This window comes from Panthera tigris, chromosome A2, assembly GCF_018350195.1.
Source record: "Panthera tigris isolate Pti1 chromosome A2, P.tigris_Pti1_mat1.1, whole genome shotgun sequence".
In the NCBI taxonomy this organism is placed as follows: domain Eukaryota; kingdom Metazoa; phylum Chordata; class Mammalia; order Carnivora; family Felidae; genus Panthera; species Panthera tigris.
In genome coordinates, this window is record NC_056661.1 from 160,956,992 (window position 1) to 160,974,528 (window position 17,537).

The window sequence follows — 17,537 nt, forward strand, 5'->3', positions numbered from 1 at the left end:
AGGCCTGTGTTTGATGGCCAAGTCAATCAAACAGCTGTGTTGCTAGGGGTTAACGAGGTCTAATTGCAGCTTTCTTCCCTGTGCACATTCATGAGGCTGTCCGTTCACTAACCCGAGGTGACCGGTCCTCACAAGTGAGTGCTTTGGGTCACAAGGGGGACAGGGTCCCATTAGAGCAGAGAGGTACTGCGATGCTTGCCCCATGGACCAGGTCAGGGGAGGGCAAACATCGGTTCACTAAACAAGCCTACTGTGTGCCAGGCGCTGTGCCAAACTGGAGTGACGCTGTGGGCCACCACAACAGAGTGCCACGGGCCAGGGGCTGAAACAACGGACGTGTATTTGCTCACGGTCTGGAGGCTGGGAGTCCAAGATCAAGGGGCTGGCAGATTTAGTTCCTGGTGAGGGCCCGCTTCCTGGCTTGTAGACAACCACCTTCTCTCTGTGTCCTCACACGGTGGGGACAGGGGTGCGTCTCTTCTGGCGTCTCTTCCTTTTCTCACAAGGACGCTAATCTCGTCAGGAAGACCCCAGTCTCACAACCTCACTGAAACCCAACTGCCCCCCAAAGGACCCGTCTCTGAATGCCATCACCTGGGGGGCGGGTCAGGGCTTCGATATGTGAATTTGGAGGGGGACGCAATTCAGCCAATAGCAGTCAGGGCCCCTCTCCTTGAGGAGTTCATGAACCTTCGTGGAAAATCACTGATACACACATAGCTCAGAACAATCTGTACGGCCAGCTCTTGAAGAGCAGCCCCCAGCCCCCTTACTAAAGCTTCCTTGTTCATCGTGTCACTTAGCCTCGCTGCGGGTCGTTGACCGTGGCAGGGCAGTGATCCGGGAAAGCGGGATGTTGCAGAGGGACTTGTCCGCCAGGTCGCGTTTCAAGTGACAAACTAAGGGCAGGTGCCAGGCCTCCTGTTAGCCAAGCCCCTTCCACTGTCCCGACCCCAGGCTTCTCCCAGGGTGGCCTGGATCGTCAATTTCCATATTCATCCCCGCTCATTTGGGAAGAATAAAACTAGGCCAGGGAATACTCAGGAAACGTCATGTCATAAAATCAGACAAGGAAGGAGGTCAGGTCTATCCTAGTGGCTTACACTCCCGAATACTCTAGAGCATGCGGAGAGAAAAGAGTTCCACGGGGGAACAGAAAACAACCACCAGCCAGTCAGGATCTTAAAAGACTTCTGTCCACATCCAGGTAAGTGCAGGTCTGCGGCAGGGACCCCGCAGTCAAGCTTCCAACGGGCCAGATGAGCTTGGTGGAGCTGGGGTTTCCGGAAGTGCCCGCATCATCCTCGTGTTAGAAGCAGGCTGGGAGCTAAGAAAAATGACCCTGGAGCTTGGAAAATGGTGGTTCTTTGGCAAGCAACATAAGCTCCCAGTCAGGAGTCAGCCGGCAGGGGGGCAGCCTCCTCAGGAGGGTTTGGCTTCCTGCTGCCCAGCCCCAGGGAGGTGCCCGAGGGAGAATAGGCTGGAAACCCTGTTAGCAGGTGCACCCACAGGGAGGCCGCGGGACCAGCAGGGACTTGGTAGCTCCTGGTGGGTGTGGGGGATGCTTCTGAGACCTTTTCCTTTTATCAAGTCGTCTGGCAAAACAAACAAAAAAATGACCTTTTGGCAAGAGGAGGAGTGTTGCGGCTGGAAACAGTGTGTTCTCACATGGCAGTGTTCTTACTGGATCGTGGCAGAGAAGAGAGAGAAACGGATGGTATCCTAGAGCTTGTCTTTTGGGTTCAAAAGAGAGTGGTGTCTCCTAGGTTACTCAGATCTGGAAGGAGGGGTGCGCTATCCGGTAGAACTTCCTGTGATGATGAAAACATGCCATAGCTGTGCTGTCCGATACCCTAGCCACCAGCCACATGTGGCTACTGGCTACTTAAAATGTGGCTTGTGAGGCTGAGAAGCAGAATTTAAAATGTTGTTTTATTTTAATTGATTTAAATGGCCACACGTGGCTATTGGACAGTACAGTTCTAGGAGTAATGCTCCTGCCGAGAAGGGGTAGAAATGTTGTGTCTCTCTCCCTGCCACCGTGTAAATCTAGAAAGAGCTTTCCTTTGTTGTTGGGAATAGTGGACAGAGTCAGAAGAGTTCGGGGGCGGACTTCTGCCTTTCCCACCTATGCTATGGGACCCCGTGCAAATAGCCTGTGGGAGAGCATGTAGTATAGTGCCCGGCCCACAGCAAGCGCTCAATAAATAGCAGCTCCAGTCGTCGCGTTGATGAACTCCATGTGTGGCTACCTGCACAGCATTTGTACAAGTGGACGTTTATTGTGGAAAGAGAAGAATGGGCTTTTCCCCAGAGCGCCATCCCGTAAGGAGGGAGTCGCCACCTGTGTTAAGTAGGCCAGCTGCAAGTTTAAGGGCTTGGCTGAGTTGATCATAGGTCACATTTTGGGTTTTAGTGTCAAGGAAAGAGAAACTTTGGGTGCAGGCGACACCGCGCACCCACAGCCCCACATCTCCGAACGGGGGTCGGTGGGGTCTCCCAGCCCCCAATGCTGGGGCCGTAGCCTTCCCTGCAACCCCGCCCCCCCCCCCCCCCTCCTTACAAGACATCAGCACGCTGGCTGGCTAGCTGGGGGCGGGGGGGTGGTGGCATCTCTTCTCTCCACGCTCCCAGATGGAGCTTGCAGACCTACATTCATTCATTCAACAGAGATTGACTGAGGAACTATTATATGCTGGGCGCTTGGGATGCAGAGAGGCCAAAAACATGGTCCCCGCCCTTTGAGGCTCACAGCCCGGTGGGAACACAAAGGTGTGCTAAATCCCAACTGGAAGTCAGCACAAGGTGCTTTGGAAGGGGATGTTAGTGACCGCTGTCCAATTCGGGGGAGATGGGAGGAGCTAGTGAGGGGGGAAGTGGTTGCCCAGCTGAGCAGGAAAGCCCTGGGGACCGAGCCCAGAGCAGGAGAGCTGGAGGAAGGCCCCGCGGGTACTGCAGGAGCAAGCGGGGGTGATTGTCCACCTAGTGAGCCCCGGGCGAGTGGGAGGGCCCTGGGCAGGGCTCTGCTCACAGCGGGGGGCCACAAGCCTGCGGTTCTCAGGGACACTTTGGCTGTGAGCAGCCTAGGCTTTTGTTAGGGTCCAGTGTCCGGCTGTCACAAGAGCCTGGTGGAGCCGCGGTGATTGCCGGGCCGGCCACTGGCCCTGCCTGTGTAAAGAGGCATGGCTTCCTCTGCAAAATGTCTGCACATCTCCTTCCTATTGTGTTCGCTGCAGCACATAAGAAGGGTGAGGGAGGGGTGTCTGTTGTAGGGGGGGGTTGCATGTGTATGAAACCAGAGAAATGGGGTGACTCAGCAGAAATCACACATTGGCAGAGCAGAGAGTGGAGGCCTCCGGGATCCCCTGGCCCTTGGCACTGACAAGGTGGGTGTTAGGTGGCATTGTCTCCCTCCTACGCCCATCCCCCCACCGTGTGCCTTTCCTGTCCTTTCCATTTTGGCACAGCTTACTTAGAAAGTGCTGCTAAAAATATGGGTGACATCCTCAGGTATAGTGTTGTTGCTGCTTTTGAGAAACCTGGTCATTTACCAAGTGTCCCATTTGTCCTGTAGCCTGCAGAAGAGATGAAAGCTGGTTGCTCTGGCAGGTGACAACTTTTGCAAAGGGAGCCAGAGAGCTGGGAGGTGTGGCTGTTCCCCCCCCCCCCCCCCGAGCAAAGTGCCAGCCCCTGGGTAGAGCGTGGGTATCAGTTATCAGTGGTTAAGGGATCCTTTTGTCAATGCCATGGGCACATCTATCCTGGTGGATTCATTTCTTTTGGCTTCCCAGAATTCCCTCCCTGTTGCTTCTATTTTAAATACCAACGTCCTTGGGACTAACTCATGAAGTCCTGCATACTTCAGTGAGTTGCTACAAAAGCAGCATGGAGAGGGTGGGGTAGGGGTGGGTCCTTGAGAGGCTGAGGGTGGCAGGATGGACCTGCTGGGATGCACTCACTGGTCCACAGAGCGGGATGTGAAAGCAGGCAGGCCTGATCTTCAGGTCTGGTGTTGAGAATAAGGGATTGAGTTTATTTCCACCTACCCCCCCCCACCCCCCCAGCCCCGGAATTCTACGATTCCCAGGCTTTGAGGGTGGAGTGGCAGGGGTGACCTCACGGGGCTGGGAGGCCTGTGTCTCCCACAGCCCCTCCTCAGGGATGGCGCCACCCCAGCTGTCACATCCACCATCTGTTGTAAGGAGCTCTGCCCGGGCCCCAGCTGGCAGCAACCGGGGGTTACAGAGAAAAAGGCTACTTGATGTTCCTCTTAGCACTTTTAACTTAAAATCGCTTTCCCTTCCCGCCTCAGTTTCTTGATCTATGAGATGTGAATTCTGAGGCACTTTCTCACTCTGGACAAGATTATTTCCAATCACGATCATCACACCCTGTTTCTGTTTGGGGTTTGGTACCAGGGGGGTGCAGGGGACAGTGAGCTGGGTGGTGGCCCTGTCTTCCCATCTGGGCTCGGCCGCTTAGAGTGTTGGGTCTCCAGGGAAGCTCTCTGTATTTCAATTTTATTTTATTTTCCCATCTATAAAATAGGATAATGATACTTGTGTAACATACACGGCACATGGTTATTGGAAGGCTCCCACGAGATAATAAATGGGAAAAGGCTTTGTAAAAAGAAAAGTAATGTATAGGTAAGGGGTATTATTATTGAAGGACAGTTGAAAGCTGGAATTCAGCCCAGGCCTGTCTAAAGGGGTGTGATAGGTGGCTCTTTTATGGGATATCTTTTTTTTAAATTTCTTTTTAATGTTTATTTATTTTTGAAAGAGAGAGAGAGAGAGAGAGAGAGAGAGAGAAACAAGCAGGGGAGGAGCAGAGAGAGAGGGAGACACAGAATCTGAAACAGGCTCCAGGCTCTGAGCTGTCAGCACAGAGCCTGATGCAGGGCTCCAACTCAAAAACCGGGAGATCGTGACCTGAGTTGAAGCCGGAGGCTCAACCGACTGAGCCACCCAGGCTCCCCTATCTTTTTTTTTTTTTTTTATGTTTATTCATTTTTGAGAGCATGCAAGCAGGGGAGGGGCAGAGAGAGGGGAGCAGAGGAGCCTAGGCGGGGCTCTGCGCCGACAGCAGAGAGCCCAGTGTGGGGCTCCAACTCAGAACCGTGAGAGCATGACCTGAGCCGAAGTCCAGGCCCCTCCGGTATACCTTTTATGGGATATCTTTGGTCAGATCGGAATGAGACCAATCCTGAGGAGGTGGGAACAGTAGGGGTATCACTTCTTCCTTGCTGCCAGCCGTCCTGGTGGCATAAACCGGGCCACAGAGTAGGGGGAGGCTTTCGCAACCCCGTCAGCTGGGGCAGCTCTGATTCCGCCCCTTCGATGGCTGTCTCCCAGACACCCCGCCCAGAGAGGCTGCGCAGCAGGGGCTCCTGCCTTCACCCCCTGCTCTCTCTTGCAAGGAAAGGCTTAAATCGCCAGCGCCCCAGACCCTTCCGGCTTCCTGGGGGCAGATCGTGGGCCCGGCCTGGGTAGCGCTGTTTTAGGATGACGGAGATGGGGATGAGGCTCTTGCTGCTGGACTGGGGCCTCGGGGGGATCCGGCGATGGGAATGGCCGAGGCCGGGGGCGGGGGGGGGGGGTGCCGGGGAAGTTGGGGTGACCCGCCCGGCGGGGCTTCCGGCTCCCGAAGCGGCTCCCGTCGGCTTCCCTCTCCTGCCCGCGCGGGCGCAGCGCTCGCAGCCCTCCTTTTTCCGCCAGCCAGGTCGTTGGCGAGTTAGACCTCCCAGCCTCACGGGGCTGCTGTGCGGCTGCGGCGACGCTGGCGACTGCGGCGCTGCGGCGGAGACGGAGGGCTCGGGAGGCGGCGCCACGTGAGTCCCGGGCCGCCGGGGCTGGGGCCGCGGCGGGAGATTACCGTATTTATCGAGGCCAGTGCCGGACCCTTGGGGGCGGGTCACTGCGGGCGCGCTACCGTATTTGCCGGGAGCCGCGCAGAGCCTTTCCGGGAGCGGGGAGCGCCGCGACTTAATTGCGTATTTATCCAGGGTCGCGTGGTTCTCCCGGGGGGCGCCGCGGGAGCTGGGGGTGGGGGTGGGTCGCATCCGTGGCCCGAGGAGGCCGGGCCTTGCAGCGACGTGGGGTGGGTTGCGGCAGCAGGGTGGGAGGCCTACGTCTTTTCGTGGGGGCGAGGTTGCGACGCAGAGTTTCCCATATTTCTCCTGGGTCGCTCTGGCCCCGGGAGTCGGCCCGGTTGTGGGTGCGGAGGTCGGGTGGGTGGGGTCAGCTCTTTTGATTAATGCAGCAGTTTGATAAGGAGGGCGGTGCGGGAGGCTGGCCGTCTTTATGGGGGCGAGGGAGAAGGGGCGCGGGAGTCGCTGCGGGAGAGTTACCGTATTTGCGCTGGGCAGCGCAGACTCTAGAGGAGAGAGCCACTGCTGGAGACCGGAGGAGCAGGGGCGCAGCCTGGGCTGTGAGTGCGGGAGGGGATGGAGGAACTTGGGGGAGAAGAGGGGGCCGTGGCTTTCGACCCTCTCCGTAGTGGGGGCCTTGGTCAGAGATACATGCCGGAGAGAGCGAGGAGGCTGTCCAGGGACAAGGCCAGGCTGAGATTGGCCGAGGGGACCGTGATGGTCTGTCTTTGCAAATGTCAGTGCAGCTGGCGGGCTGAGAGCCTCGTGGGTGGGGTCCAATGCAAGTAGTACTGGTCCCCTTCTCCAGGGTGGGTGTGTGTTCCAGCCTGGCCTGAGGGTAGGGGGAGAAAGAAGGGGGATCTCTGAGACCCCACTCTGCAGATAGATCGACTGAGGTTGTAGTGAACAGTGAGATCTGGAAGTGTAGAGAAGGCCTGCATGGAGGTCTAGGTCCCTGACGGGGGTGGAGGACCGCAGGGGAGTGCCGGCTCAGCCTGCTCTGGGGCAGGCCTCAGTGCTCTGCAGGAACAGGAGCCCTAGGCTTTTATTTGGGGGGGAGGGCGTGGGAGGAGTGGTTGCAGACAGGGTTGTACAGGAGCAGTGGCCCTTTGGGTGATCTAGAACTCTGCAGTGGTCAGGATAGTGGTGGTGGTGGTCTTGTGCATGCGTGTGTATTTTGAGGGGAGTTTAGCTGGTGAGCAGCTGGCACATTGAGAAGAGCTTTTGACAGTGAGTCAGGAAACTTAGGGCCTAGTCCGAGCTCACCTTGTGCGACCTTGGGCAAGTAAGGTGACCTCACTGTGCCTCCGTTACCCCGTCTATAAAGTAGGGCTCAATAAGCCCTGTTCCTTCCTTGGGGTTGCTGTGAGGACAGTGGGAAACAATTTAAGAGACCACGGTGCTATGGGGAAGAGAATCCTTAGAACCAGCATGAATGGAATGGAGCCGAACTTGGGGGTGTTTGCTGAGCCTCGGGGTCAGGCTTCCATGTCTTGGGGATGCCAAGAGGAATCAAGCTGAGACCAGCACCGCCCCCCCCCCCCCGCCCCCCAGGGAAGGTCACCCTCCCTTTCAGTGATTTGCAAACCTTTTGCAGGCATGCCACATTTTGATAAACAAAGAGCTGCTGCCTTTAATGTTTAATTGAGATTACTTTCAAGTGTACAGGGTTTTTGTTTTGTTTCTTCTTTTACGCTTTTAAAAAATATCTGTGAACCACCGGTGACCCCATCCCTCCCTCCAGATTGGGGATGCACCTACCTATCCCCTCCCTCCTTGAGATGCTGGTTGGAGAGATAAGACATATGCAGGTGCTAAGTTGTAAGACTAGAAGCCCCTGGATATCACCCGTTGGCATTTATTCAGTACTTTGTGTGGCAGGTTGGGTGCTTGCTGTTGGGGATAAAAGAAGGAGGCGGCTCTGTCCTTAAGGCATCACAAGGCCAGGGCTTTGTGATGACTGAGGGTCATAAGGTTGGGCCGTAGGGCTCAGGAGGGGCTGGAGGGGTCGGGGAAAGGTTCTAGCAGAAGGTGAACTTGAGAAAGGCCTTAAGGAGGGGCAGGGTGTGATTAAAGGGTAGAGGAGAAAGAAGGGCTTGCCAGCAGGGGAACGCTGGCTTGAACAAGACTGTAGAGGGGTGGATGCTGAAGTTGTGGGAAGCCAGTTCAAGGTCCAGTGTCCCTGAGGTTGGGGGCCGCTGATCCTTGGATCCCCCCACCCCTGACTCCTCTCTCTGCTTCTGCTTCCCCAGGGACTGGTGACTGCAGCTGGAAGTGCCCATGACAGAGCTGGCGTCCTCGGGGGGCGGGTCCCCTGCGGGGGACGGGGAGGAGGGTCTGGGGGACGAGCGAGGCCTGGTCATCCACCACCCCGCGGAGGAGCAGCCTCACCGCTGCCCACTGTGCGGCCGGACCTTCTCGCAGCAGCCCAGCCTGGTGCGCCACCAGAAGGCACACGCTGGGGTGGGCCGTGCGGCCGCCTTCGTGTGCCCCGAGTGCGGCAAGGCCTTCAGCGTCAAGCACAACCTGGAGGTGCACCAGCGCACGCACACCGGCGAGCGGCCCTTCCCCTGCCCGGAGTGTGGCCGCTGCTTCAGCCTCAAGCAGAACCTGCTCACGCACCAGCGCATCCACAGCGGCGAGAAGCCGCACCAGTGCGCGCAGTGCGGCCGCTGCTTCCGCGAGCCGCGCTTCCTGCTCAACCACCAGCGCACCCACGCGCGCATGCCCGCACCGCACCCACGCCGCCCCGGCGTGTTCGGGGAGCGGCGGCCCTACTTCTGTGCCCGCTGCGGCAAGAGCTTCGCGCGCGAGGGCTCGCTCAAGACCCACCAGCGCAGCCACGGCCACGGGCCCGAGGGCCAGGCGGCCCATTTAGGCCGCGTGCTATGATGCGCGCCAGGCCTGCCGCCGCCGGTTTCCTGCCCCAGAGCCGCATCCGTGACTCCAGGAGATGGCGCTGGGCTGCGGCCCCCGTCCTGGATTTGATCCTGAGAGACGGGGAGGGCTGGCTTGGGGTCTTGAAGGAGTGGGCCGCTGCCCCACTTGGGCCGCCTCTTTCCGAGTCTTCTCCACCCTACGGCTGGTCGTCCACAGCTGCTTTGGGCCCCTGCATTGGTTTTCCTCCTCTGGCTCACCCGGCCTAGAGTAGGTGAGACCTAAGGTTTGGCCCGATCCCCTTTCAGGCCTGGGCAGGGGTTGGGGGCAGGGGCGGGCAGGGAAGGTGGGGTGAACTGGGCTCTGGGTGTATGACAAGCTTCTTACTAGATCTTCTTTCCCAGAATGTCAGAGTTGAAAGTCACCTGGAGAGGGCCGCTCTCCACAGTCCCCAGACCCACCCACCCCCTACCCCCTCCACACCCAAGGTCTCCTGACTCCAACACTTACTATCTGGTGTACTTGAGAAATCATTGCACTTTATGACTCAGTTTGTTCATCTGTTTAAGTTGTGTTTAAGAGGGACTTCTCCCTGGGATATTGTGAGGATTGTAGTCAATATTACTAGATAAAAGAGGGTGACAGCGCTGGTCTGGAAACATTTATTGAGCACCCCAGTGTGCCACGCACAGTGCTGTGCTCTTGGGAGGAGGCACTGACACAAAGCCTTGTCATCTGAGGGGTGACACTTGGTACACACACAGGTGATGCAGGCTATCCTAGTGGACAAACTATAACGTAGTCTGGGAGGTGGGGGAGGTGATTGGTGTCACCCAAAGCGTTTGATGGCTTGAACTGGGTCCGGGGGATGAATAGAGGTTCTCTAGGGAGAGCAAGGGTGTGTGGGGTTTCTGAGGTGGGGGTCAGATAGAGGAAGCCCATATGTGCCCTATAAAGGACTTTGTGGCCATAAAGAGAGGACACCAAGATGTTTAATGAGAAGAGCGTGGTGATCTCAGACATACGGTTCAAGGGGTAATGCAAGCACTGTGAGGACAGGTCAAAGTGGGGTGAGCAGGAGCCTCCAGCATTATGGGGTCATCTGGGCAAGAGAAAATGAGGCCCTAGCTAAGAGGCTTGACCAAGGGGGAGAGCCAGGACTGTCTCCCAGGCTCCTGATTCCAAGTTGGTGCTCTGAAGCACAGGCTTCTTCAGCCATTTGGCAGGTGAAGAAACAGGCTCACCCAAGCTTGCCCCAAATCTCACTTAGTACTCACTTAGTACTTAGTACTGTGGTGTCACAGTGCAAGCCTGGCCCCCAAGACCCTTCATCTCTATTTCACTGCCCACAAGAGAAGCTCTTACTGGCGGGAAAATGGAGTGTGGAGGTCGTGGGGATGTGACAAGATCCCACGTGGTAGGATCCTGGGCAGGGGCGCCCCTGGGTGCCCGAGGGGGTCTTGGCGTCCACAGTAGCAGGTTGGGAGGAAGGGAGCTGGGGGTGTCGGAGGAGACCTGCACTCACAGAGCCCTTGCTCTGTGCCCAGCCTGTGCCACCACCTTGCTAGGTGCTGGAGACCTGTCCCTGCCCTCTGCCCTTCCTTAGAGTTTGTGGCTCCTTGGGCATCAGTGGCCCTCGGCCTGCCACCAGGTGGCTGCTGCAGTGTGGACTAGTATTTAGTGGCAGAGATGAAGAGATTAATCTGGGACCTGGGACATCTGGAGCTCACATGCCCCAGCCCCAAGTTGTCTCAGGGGTTCATGGGATTGATAATCCTGGAGTGCTCTGTAGGGGGCTAAACGGACTGGCTGAAAGCCTTGGACAAGTGCAGGGTGGCCCCACGGACTCTTCCCGCCTAGCCCCAGAGAGGTGACTGAGGGATGGCTGGGCAGGACCGTGTCAGAGCCCCAGACCTGACCCTCGTCTCTTTGTCTCCATGAACAGATGTGGAGTGGGCAGGACCTCTGGGCAGTGTGTGAGGCACATCTGGGCACAGAGTCTAGGAATGGGGCCCTCTGGAGCCCTGCCCACCGGCATGAGGACATATCCCCTAAGAAGACCTACCTCCGGAGGTGCCCTGCAGAGGGGACTGATGCAGCCTGGAATTGGAGGCCGGTTCTGTGCCCCGGTGGAAAAACTCCCCGAACCAGTTGGGAGTCATGGCCAGAGAAGAGCTCGTCCTGGCTGCCTGGCCACAGACTTCCACTCTCATGTGGCAGCAGGGACAGTGCCTGTGTGGAGAGCCAGCTTCTCTGCGCCTGCCTGGCCCATCAGAGACAGCAAGTAACTGGCCCAAGAGAACACAGCAAAGTCAGCAGGAGGCCTGGCTCTAGAGGCGAAGCCTTTCCCCCAGGTGTGAACCATACTTTCAAGGCTCCACTTTCCTTTCAGAGCAATGGTTCTTAAGACTTTGGGGGTGTGAAACCCTTGGGAAATCTAGCAAAGGATATGAACCTTCTCCCCAGGAAAACGCGCATACTCACGTAGACACGAGAATCTACAAACGATTCTAGAGCTCCTGGACTCCTGGCTGAGAATCTCAGCCCCAGGACAGAACCTGCCACTCTTTCCTTACCTACGATAGATCCCTGGGTCAGGGCCACCCCACAAGTAGCATTTCTCCCTCCCCCTGCTGAACTTCCTTCCCTCACTCAGGAATAAAGAATTCTGAGGAGGAGATCCTTTTAGTCGCTCTCTTCTCCCAGGCCTCACAGGGCCTCAGGCTTCTGGAACCTCTCTTCCCTTCCACAGACGTTGCTGGAGGCTCTCTGGGCTGGGTTTGCTCTTCTCTGGTTTGGGGTTGCTTGCTCTGGCTGCTGGGTTTCACCATGCCTAGGATCCCTGGCCCGGGCTCTGATCTCACTGTGAAAGCGGCGGGGAAAGCAGGGAGTTCCATGGTGTAGGGTGTGCATGACCTTGGGTCCACCCGGGGGGAGGGATCCTGCTTCCCAGCAGCCAAGCCTCTACCACACCAGGTGTTTAGCCAGGCCTGATGTGGGGAAGGCTGAGGGGGCAGACGGAGCTTGGCTCCTGGTGCCCGCCAGCTCTGGGGCCGAGGAGCTTTCCCGAGGTCGGCGCATGGATGTGGAGGGGCAGAGGCTGGACCACCAGCAGGGAGAGGACTTCTGTTTCCACCCTGAGTGGGTTGGCCTGGAGCTCACTGGCCTCCCCAGAAGGAGCCACTCATCTGAAGAGGTGTGGCCGATTAGGGCTGGGCTGGGGTTTCGATGACCTCCAGATGCAGGTTCTACTTAGTGAAACCCTTGGGGGTGGGGAGAGGCCTGGAGCCATGGATTGAGATCAAATCCCAGCAATGGGAGTTGTGGGGGGCGCCATGGAGCATTCTGGTGGGAGGTCCTAGGGCCCAGCTGGGCTTTGGTCAGGGTTGTCTGGAGGCCCCTCTCCCCAGCTCCTGCCCTGGGATCTTGCCTGTCCCGTCTCCCTTGCAGCCTGCTGCAAATCTGCCGCACGCCTCGTCCTGGAATAACAAACCATGCTGGGGGAGATCAGAGAAACAGGAGGCGTTCTGCACTCCAGAAGCTTCCATTTGCTCTGATCCTTGGCCTGCCTGGAGGGAGCCTCACAGATGGACCCCTTCCCTGCCAATCGTCAGCTCACCTCCCTCCAGTCTAACCACGCAGCCCTCATGCGCTGTTGCGGCCTCTGCCTTCCCTGGTATTGCTGTGAAATGCGCCCCTCCCCCGTCCTCCCCAAACCCACTTCTCCACCAGGACCTCCATCGTGTTTCTCTGAACGGTCCCTGTGTTAACACCATCTCACCCTCGGGGGCACATGCCGCCTTGCACTCTGGCTTTCCGTGCGTGCGCGTGTGCGTACGTGTGTGTGTGTGTGTGTGTGTGTGTGTTGAGTCTTCAGCTAGACTGTGTGCTCCCTGAGGGCAAGGGATGTGCCATTTCCTCTTGAACCCCAACAGGGTCCAGCACAGGGCTGGGCTCATAACACTCAGGAAATACTTGTCTACTGGCTGATGGGTCAAGTGCTGGAGGCTGGAGGGTGGCTGGTGGTGGGAGGAGGTGGCGGGTGAGTTCACACGTGGGTTGTGGGTTCGTTTCACTGGGCTGTGAGCTGGCTCCCCTGGGGCACTAATGACTGTAGGAGACCTCAGGTCCTCCCCTACTTGGGCCAGTGGGACAGGAGGGACGCCCCCATGGCTACGCGGGAGTGCGTGTCAATCGTCGTCCAGCCTGGATATTTCCCTCGGTCACCGATACCTGCCAGAGCTGACCAAGTGGAATAAATGTTCTCTCGACATCAGCTGGCGTGAGCAGTGGTCATTTGGGGCTCCGCCGGGAGCAGGGAGAAGGGCTCTATCTCTGTGTCCATCGTGTCTCGAGGAGCCGTGTGCTATGGTTTGTCAAAGGCTATAGCAAGCAGAGCTCAAAACCACAGCAGTGAATAGTTTAGCTCCCCCCTCCCCTGCAATCTGGATGATGACTGCTATTTGGATTTGGGTAACGGATATTGGGGCCCCTTCAAGCAGCCTCGACTGTTTGCTCAGCCGAGACTGAGTCCAGACCTGCTGAGAGCCTGCGCGGTGATCCCCATCACCTGGGGGCCTTGGCCAGCCGCGTGTCTTTCCTGAGCTTAGTCTGCTTAGCTGTGACAGTCCTGTTGTTGCCAAGGCGCCGGCCCTGATCACAGCCCAGGCTCTCCCCAGCACCTTCTTTCTGTGTCCTCCTCTTCGTGACAGATTTGGGGCTGCATCGATGGCGTCTATCAGCCAAGGGAGGTCCTGAGTGCCAGTAACTCAAGGACAGGACCCGTGGAACCTGGGTTTGTTGGGGGTGGATCCGGCAGGACTCTTGTTGGACTCAAATTGACTAATGCCTACATGGGGAACTGCGGACTCAGGGGACAGAAATGCAGTGACTTGAGGGTGATAGTCGGGACCCAGCCTGTCCTGGGCTCTGCCCTCCCTCCTGGGGGCTGCCTCCCCAGCTCGCACCCAGGCCAGGAAGAAGCCCTCCGTCGGCTGAGGCTAGGTTTCTCCCCCAAAGGTCCGAACCAGTTGCAGGGCTGATGGGGCGGCGGAGGGCAGCGATCTGAATGGCCAGGCCCCGGGGCACACAGTGCCGCGGAGGGGTCAGCCCCCCTGGAGCCCGGGTCTGTGGGCAGGTGAAGGAGTGGTTGGTTCACCAGGGGACAACCGGAGGGAGAGGCGGTGAGTGGGTTCCAGGTGGGCAGACCGACACCCTGTTACCGGTGACATCGAGTCACCTGGGGGCTTGTTATGAATGCAAAATCGCAGCCCCGCTCCAGAATCTGAGTCAGAAACTGCATTTCAGCAGGATCCCCAGGCAGTTGCGTGTGTAGACACAGGTGCTCTGCACTGTCACTTGCCCGCCTCTCTGAGGTGGGCCTCTGACTCAGACATGCCATCAACCCTCTGTCAAAAGGAGGAGACTGAGGGGCGCCTGGGAGGCTTAGTCGGTTAAGTGTATGACTCTTGGTTTCGGCTCAGGTCGTGATCTCAAGGTTTGTGAGTTCGAGCCCTGTGTTGGGCTCTGTGCTGACAGCTGCAAAGCCTGCTTGGGATTTTTGCTCTCCCTCTCTCTCTCTGCCCCTCACCCACTTGCTATCTCTCTCTCAAAATAAATAAACTTTTTTTTTTTTTTTTAAGAGGAGATTGAGATGTGGCATACCTCTGAGGCAGGCTTGTGGGTGTGGAGGCAAGATGCTGTCTCCACCAGGGTCCAGGGCCCCTGCCTGGCCGCCCCCACCACATGTGGGGCCTGGCGTGCACACCAGCAGCAAGCACCTATGTTGACCTGGCCTGCCCAGCCTGGCTTTATGCGAATGTTTTGGCAGGAGAGAAAGGCCCAGAAAGTGGCCAGTCCTGGGTGAGGAAGCAGGTGGTTCACCCAGAGCGATTCCTCTACCCGGTCTGTATACCGCCCCCCATCTTCCCCCTCCCTCCATACGAGCCCCTTCCAAACGTGGCAAGGCCTCAATTTCCTTTTTGTAATGATGCCCAAGTGAGAGGACGTCTGCCCTGGGTGCGGCTGGTGCCATTTCAGATCCCCTTTCCAAGCTCTTATGAGTGTGGGCGGCTAGTGGTTCATAGCTGGGTCGCCTGTGGGGCTGCCCCTCGCCAACCCCCACAGGGGGGCCAACTCTGAAGTGTAGTCCTGAGGGATCCGATGATGCTAGTTTCCAGCTGAGACCACATCACTGGCTCTTCTCCCCACCCAATCCTGCTTCCCACTCCCCTTTCTTCAGAGAGCACTTCGCAATACCACCTGTTCCCCTTGGATGGAATCCTTGCCTCAGGCTCTGCTTCTAGGGACCCGAGCCTAAGGAAATGTCTCTGGGGAATACAGGTTCAAAGCACCTTGCACACGCAAGAGACCACGACCAGTATCTTTATTCACTTCTGGGCGGTGCTGGTTACCTGTAGGTTTTCAGCAAAGAATTGTCAGTAGATTAACAGATTGGGGTGGCCATCTCCTTTGTGAGGGGCCAGGCCCGAGCCTTAAGCGCTGGTGTAACATCTCCTCACCAGCTGCTCTGAGGCCCCTCCCAACTGGAGACAAGGCAGAAGAATCTAGATCAAGGGTCAAGGGTTGGGGTCTAGGATAGCCCCATGGCTTTGGGCAGGATCCTTACCATTTTGAACCGCAGTTTTCTGATCCACGAAAAGAGGAGTGAGGAGTAGCCACCCCCTGATGTTTCTTTTAGGGGTGAGATTCTATAGTTGGTTCCTGACTGCTCGTGTGGGCTCTATTGGGTTGCAAGGGGCAGAGGCACTCTGTGTGGCAAGGCCTCATGAGATGCAAGGGGGCCCATGCACCGCCGTGCCCCCCAGGAGGGCATTCCTCTCCTTGGTCCCCACACTGTTCCTGGGACTCAGCCCTGCTCCTTCCTGTGGCTGCTCTCACCCTTTACCCTCTAGCAGATGCTTGTGGAACGAGATACTAATTTTGTTTTGTCTTTAGGCGACACCACTTGCTACAGTTTCTAGCAGCAGAGACAGAAAGACACCTTGGAGCAGACCTTTGTTTCTGGAAGGCCATCGGTTAAGCTCATGTCAAACAATTTCCCACTGCTAGTCTCAAACTAGCCTTGGACTTGGGCACAGACGCTTCAGGACAGCATGTTAGCTGCTGTGTTTAACAGTAATCATCTTAATGGTTTTTTTTTTTTTAATTTATTTTGAGAGAGAAGGAAAGAGAGAGAGAGAAAGGGGACACGGGTGGGGAGGGGCAGAGAGAGAGAGGGAGAGAGAGAATCCCAAGCAGGCTCCACGCTGTCAGCACAAGCCTGATATAGGGCTCGAACTCACGAACTGTGAGATCATGACCTGAGCTGAAATCTAGAGTCAGAGGCTTAACCAACGGAGCCACCCAGGCGCCCCGATAGTAATCATTTAAAAAAATCTGCTGCTGGGGTGCCTGGGGGGCTCCATTGGTTAAGAATCCACTTCGGCTTAGGTCATGATCTAACGGTTTGTGAGTTCAAGCCCCGCGTCGGGCTCTGTGCTGACAGCTCAGAGCCTGGAGCCCGCTTCGGATTCTGTGTCTCCTCCCTCCCTCTCTGCCCCTCCCCTGCTCACACTCTGTCTCTCAAAAATGAATAAACGTTAAAAAAAATTAAAAAGGCTGTTGTTAGGCAGAGCCCCTGGGGATAGGCGCCTCTCAAGTGTGGAAAGGACCCGAAATTCTTTCATTCGGGAGGGGCTGAGCTGGTCCCCCTTCCGGGATGTGGAAACCTGCTAGGGACAAGCAGTTGTCCCCAGACATTAGGTTTAAAGAGCGTGGATCTAAGAGAGACTTTGTTTGTGGGAGCAGCGTGCCCTGTGTCCAGGTGTGGGGCCAGAGGGGCTCTGGAGAAGGGTGGCACAGGGGGGTGCACTGCGGGGGTGCTGAGAGGTGACAGGAACACTGGCGGAGGGCGGGGCAGGCAGGCGCCTCCACGTGTGAACACTCCCAGAAAATTACCGGGTGTATGTGTGGCGTGGGGTTCCTGGGGGAAGAACGGATCGTCCGGAGTTCTGGGGATCGGGGAGGGCTCAGTCTCGACTAGAACATACGAAGCATATGGCGGGCTGGTGAAGGGGGACACACTGGCCATCTTTGCCACCTCCTGTCCTGTGTTCGCTGTGGCGCCTGTGGTCTTGTCGCTAATGCCGCTTTCTGCCACTGCCCTCGGCTTCCTCACCACCACCACTCTGTCTTTCTTTGTCTCACATGCAGAGTCCTCAGGGTGGATTTTGGTGTGATTGGTCACCATCCCTTTAGGGAGGCCCTGGGACACAGTCCATTCTTCCAGCATTGATGTTGCCAGTGAACCTTGGTACAGGTGCACGCTGGGTCCAATAGCTACCGCCAAGGTGTAGGTCCTGGGGGCTTCTGAGGGAATGCCTGAACTCGTGTCCCCAGATGGGGGTGAAGTGACAGGCAATAGGGCTGTCTCTCTGGTCCGGCCAGTACTCTGCTTCCCCCCCACCCCGTAACTTTTACTGGGCAAATCCCTCACCTGGCAGATTGATCCAAATGCCTCGTGTCCTTTTTTATACCGTTTTCTTAAGATTTAACGTCTCATGCCTCTGGCTGATCTCCAACGACAGGTAGCATTTGTACACCGTCTGGTAGTCCACTTTCTTGTCTGTAAAGCCCTCAAGGACTCGGGGGAAACTTTGCAGGTCTGGGACCGTGGTGTCCAACACTGGGAGCCCAGGGAACAGGTCTGTGGCCTGGACGCGCGGATGTTGGCTTCGACTGGATTCATGCTCTGCGTGTCGTGCTGGAGCTGGAACAAAAATGTCAC

At 57.1% G+C, this 17,537-nt stretch overlaps 1 protein-coding gene across 1 annotated transcript; it reads left to right on the forward strand.

Annotated features, from left to right (window-relative positions):
- Positions 1-5,774: 5,774 nt before the first annotated feature.
- LOC122236466 (zinc finger and SCAN domain-containing protein 2-like) lies at positions 5,775-11,508 on the forward strand. The gene is made up of 3 exons (XM_042977433.1): positions 5,775-5,833; positions 8,125-9,023; positions 10,695-11,508. The coding sequence occupies exon 2, from the start codon at positions 8,153-8,155 to the stop codon at positions 8,762-8,764; it is 612 nt and encodes a 203-aa protein (XP_042833367.1). The 5' UTR covers positions 5,775-5,833; positions 8,125-8,152; the 3' UTR covers positions 8,765-9,023; positions 10,695-11,508.
- The last annotated feature ends 6,029 nt before the right edge of the window (positions 11,509-17,537 follow it).

What these genes read in the sequence shown, in the direction of transcription:
- LOC122236466 (XM_042977433.1), top strand. Translation starts at nt 8,153, where the DNA reads ATGACAGAGCTGGCGTCCTCGGGGGGCGGGTCCCCTGCGGGGGACGGG.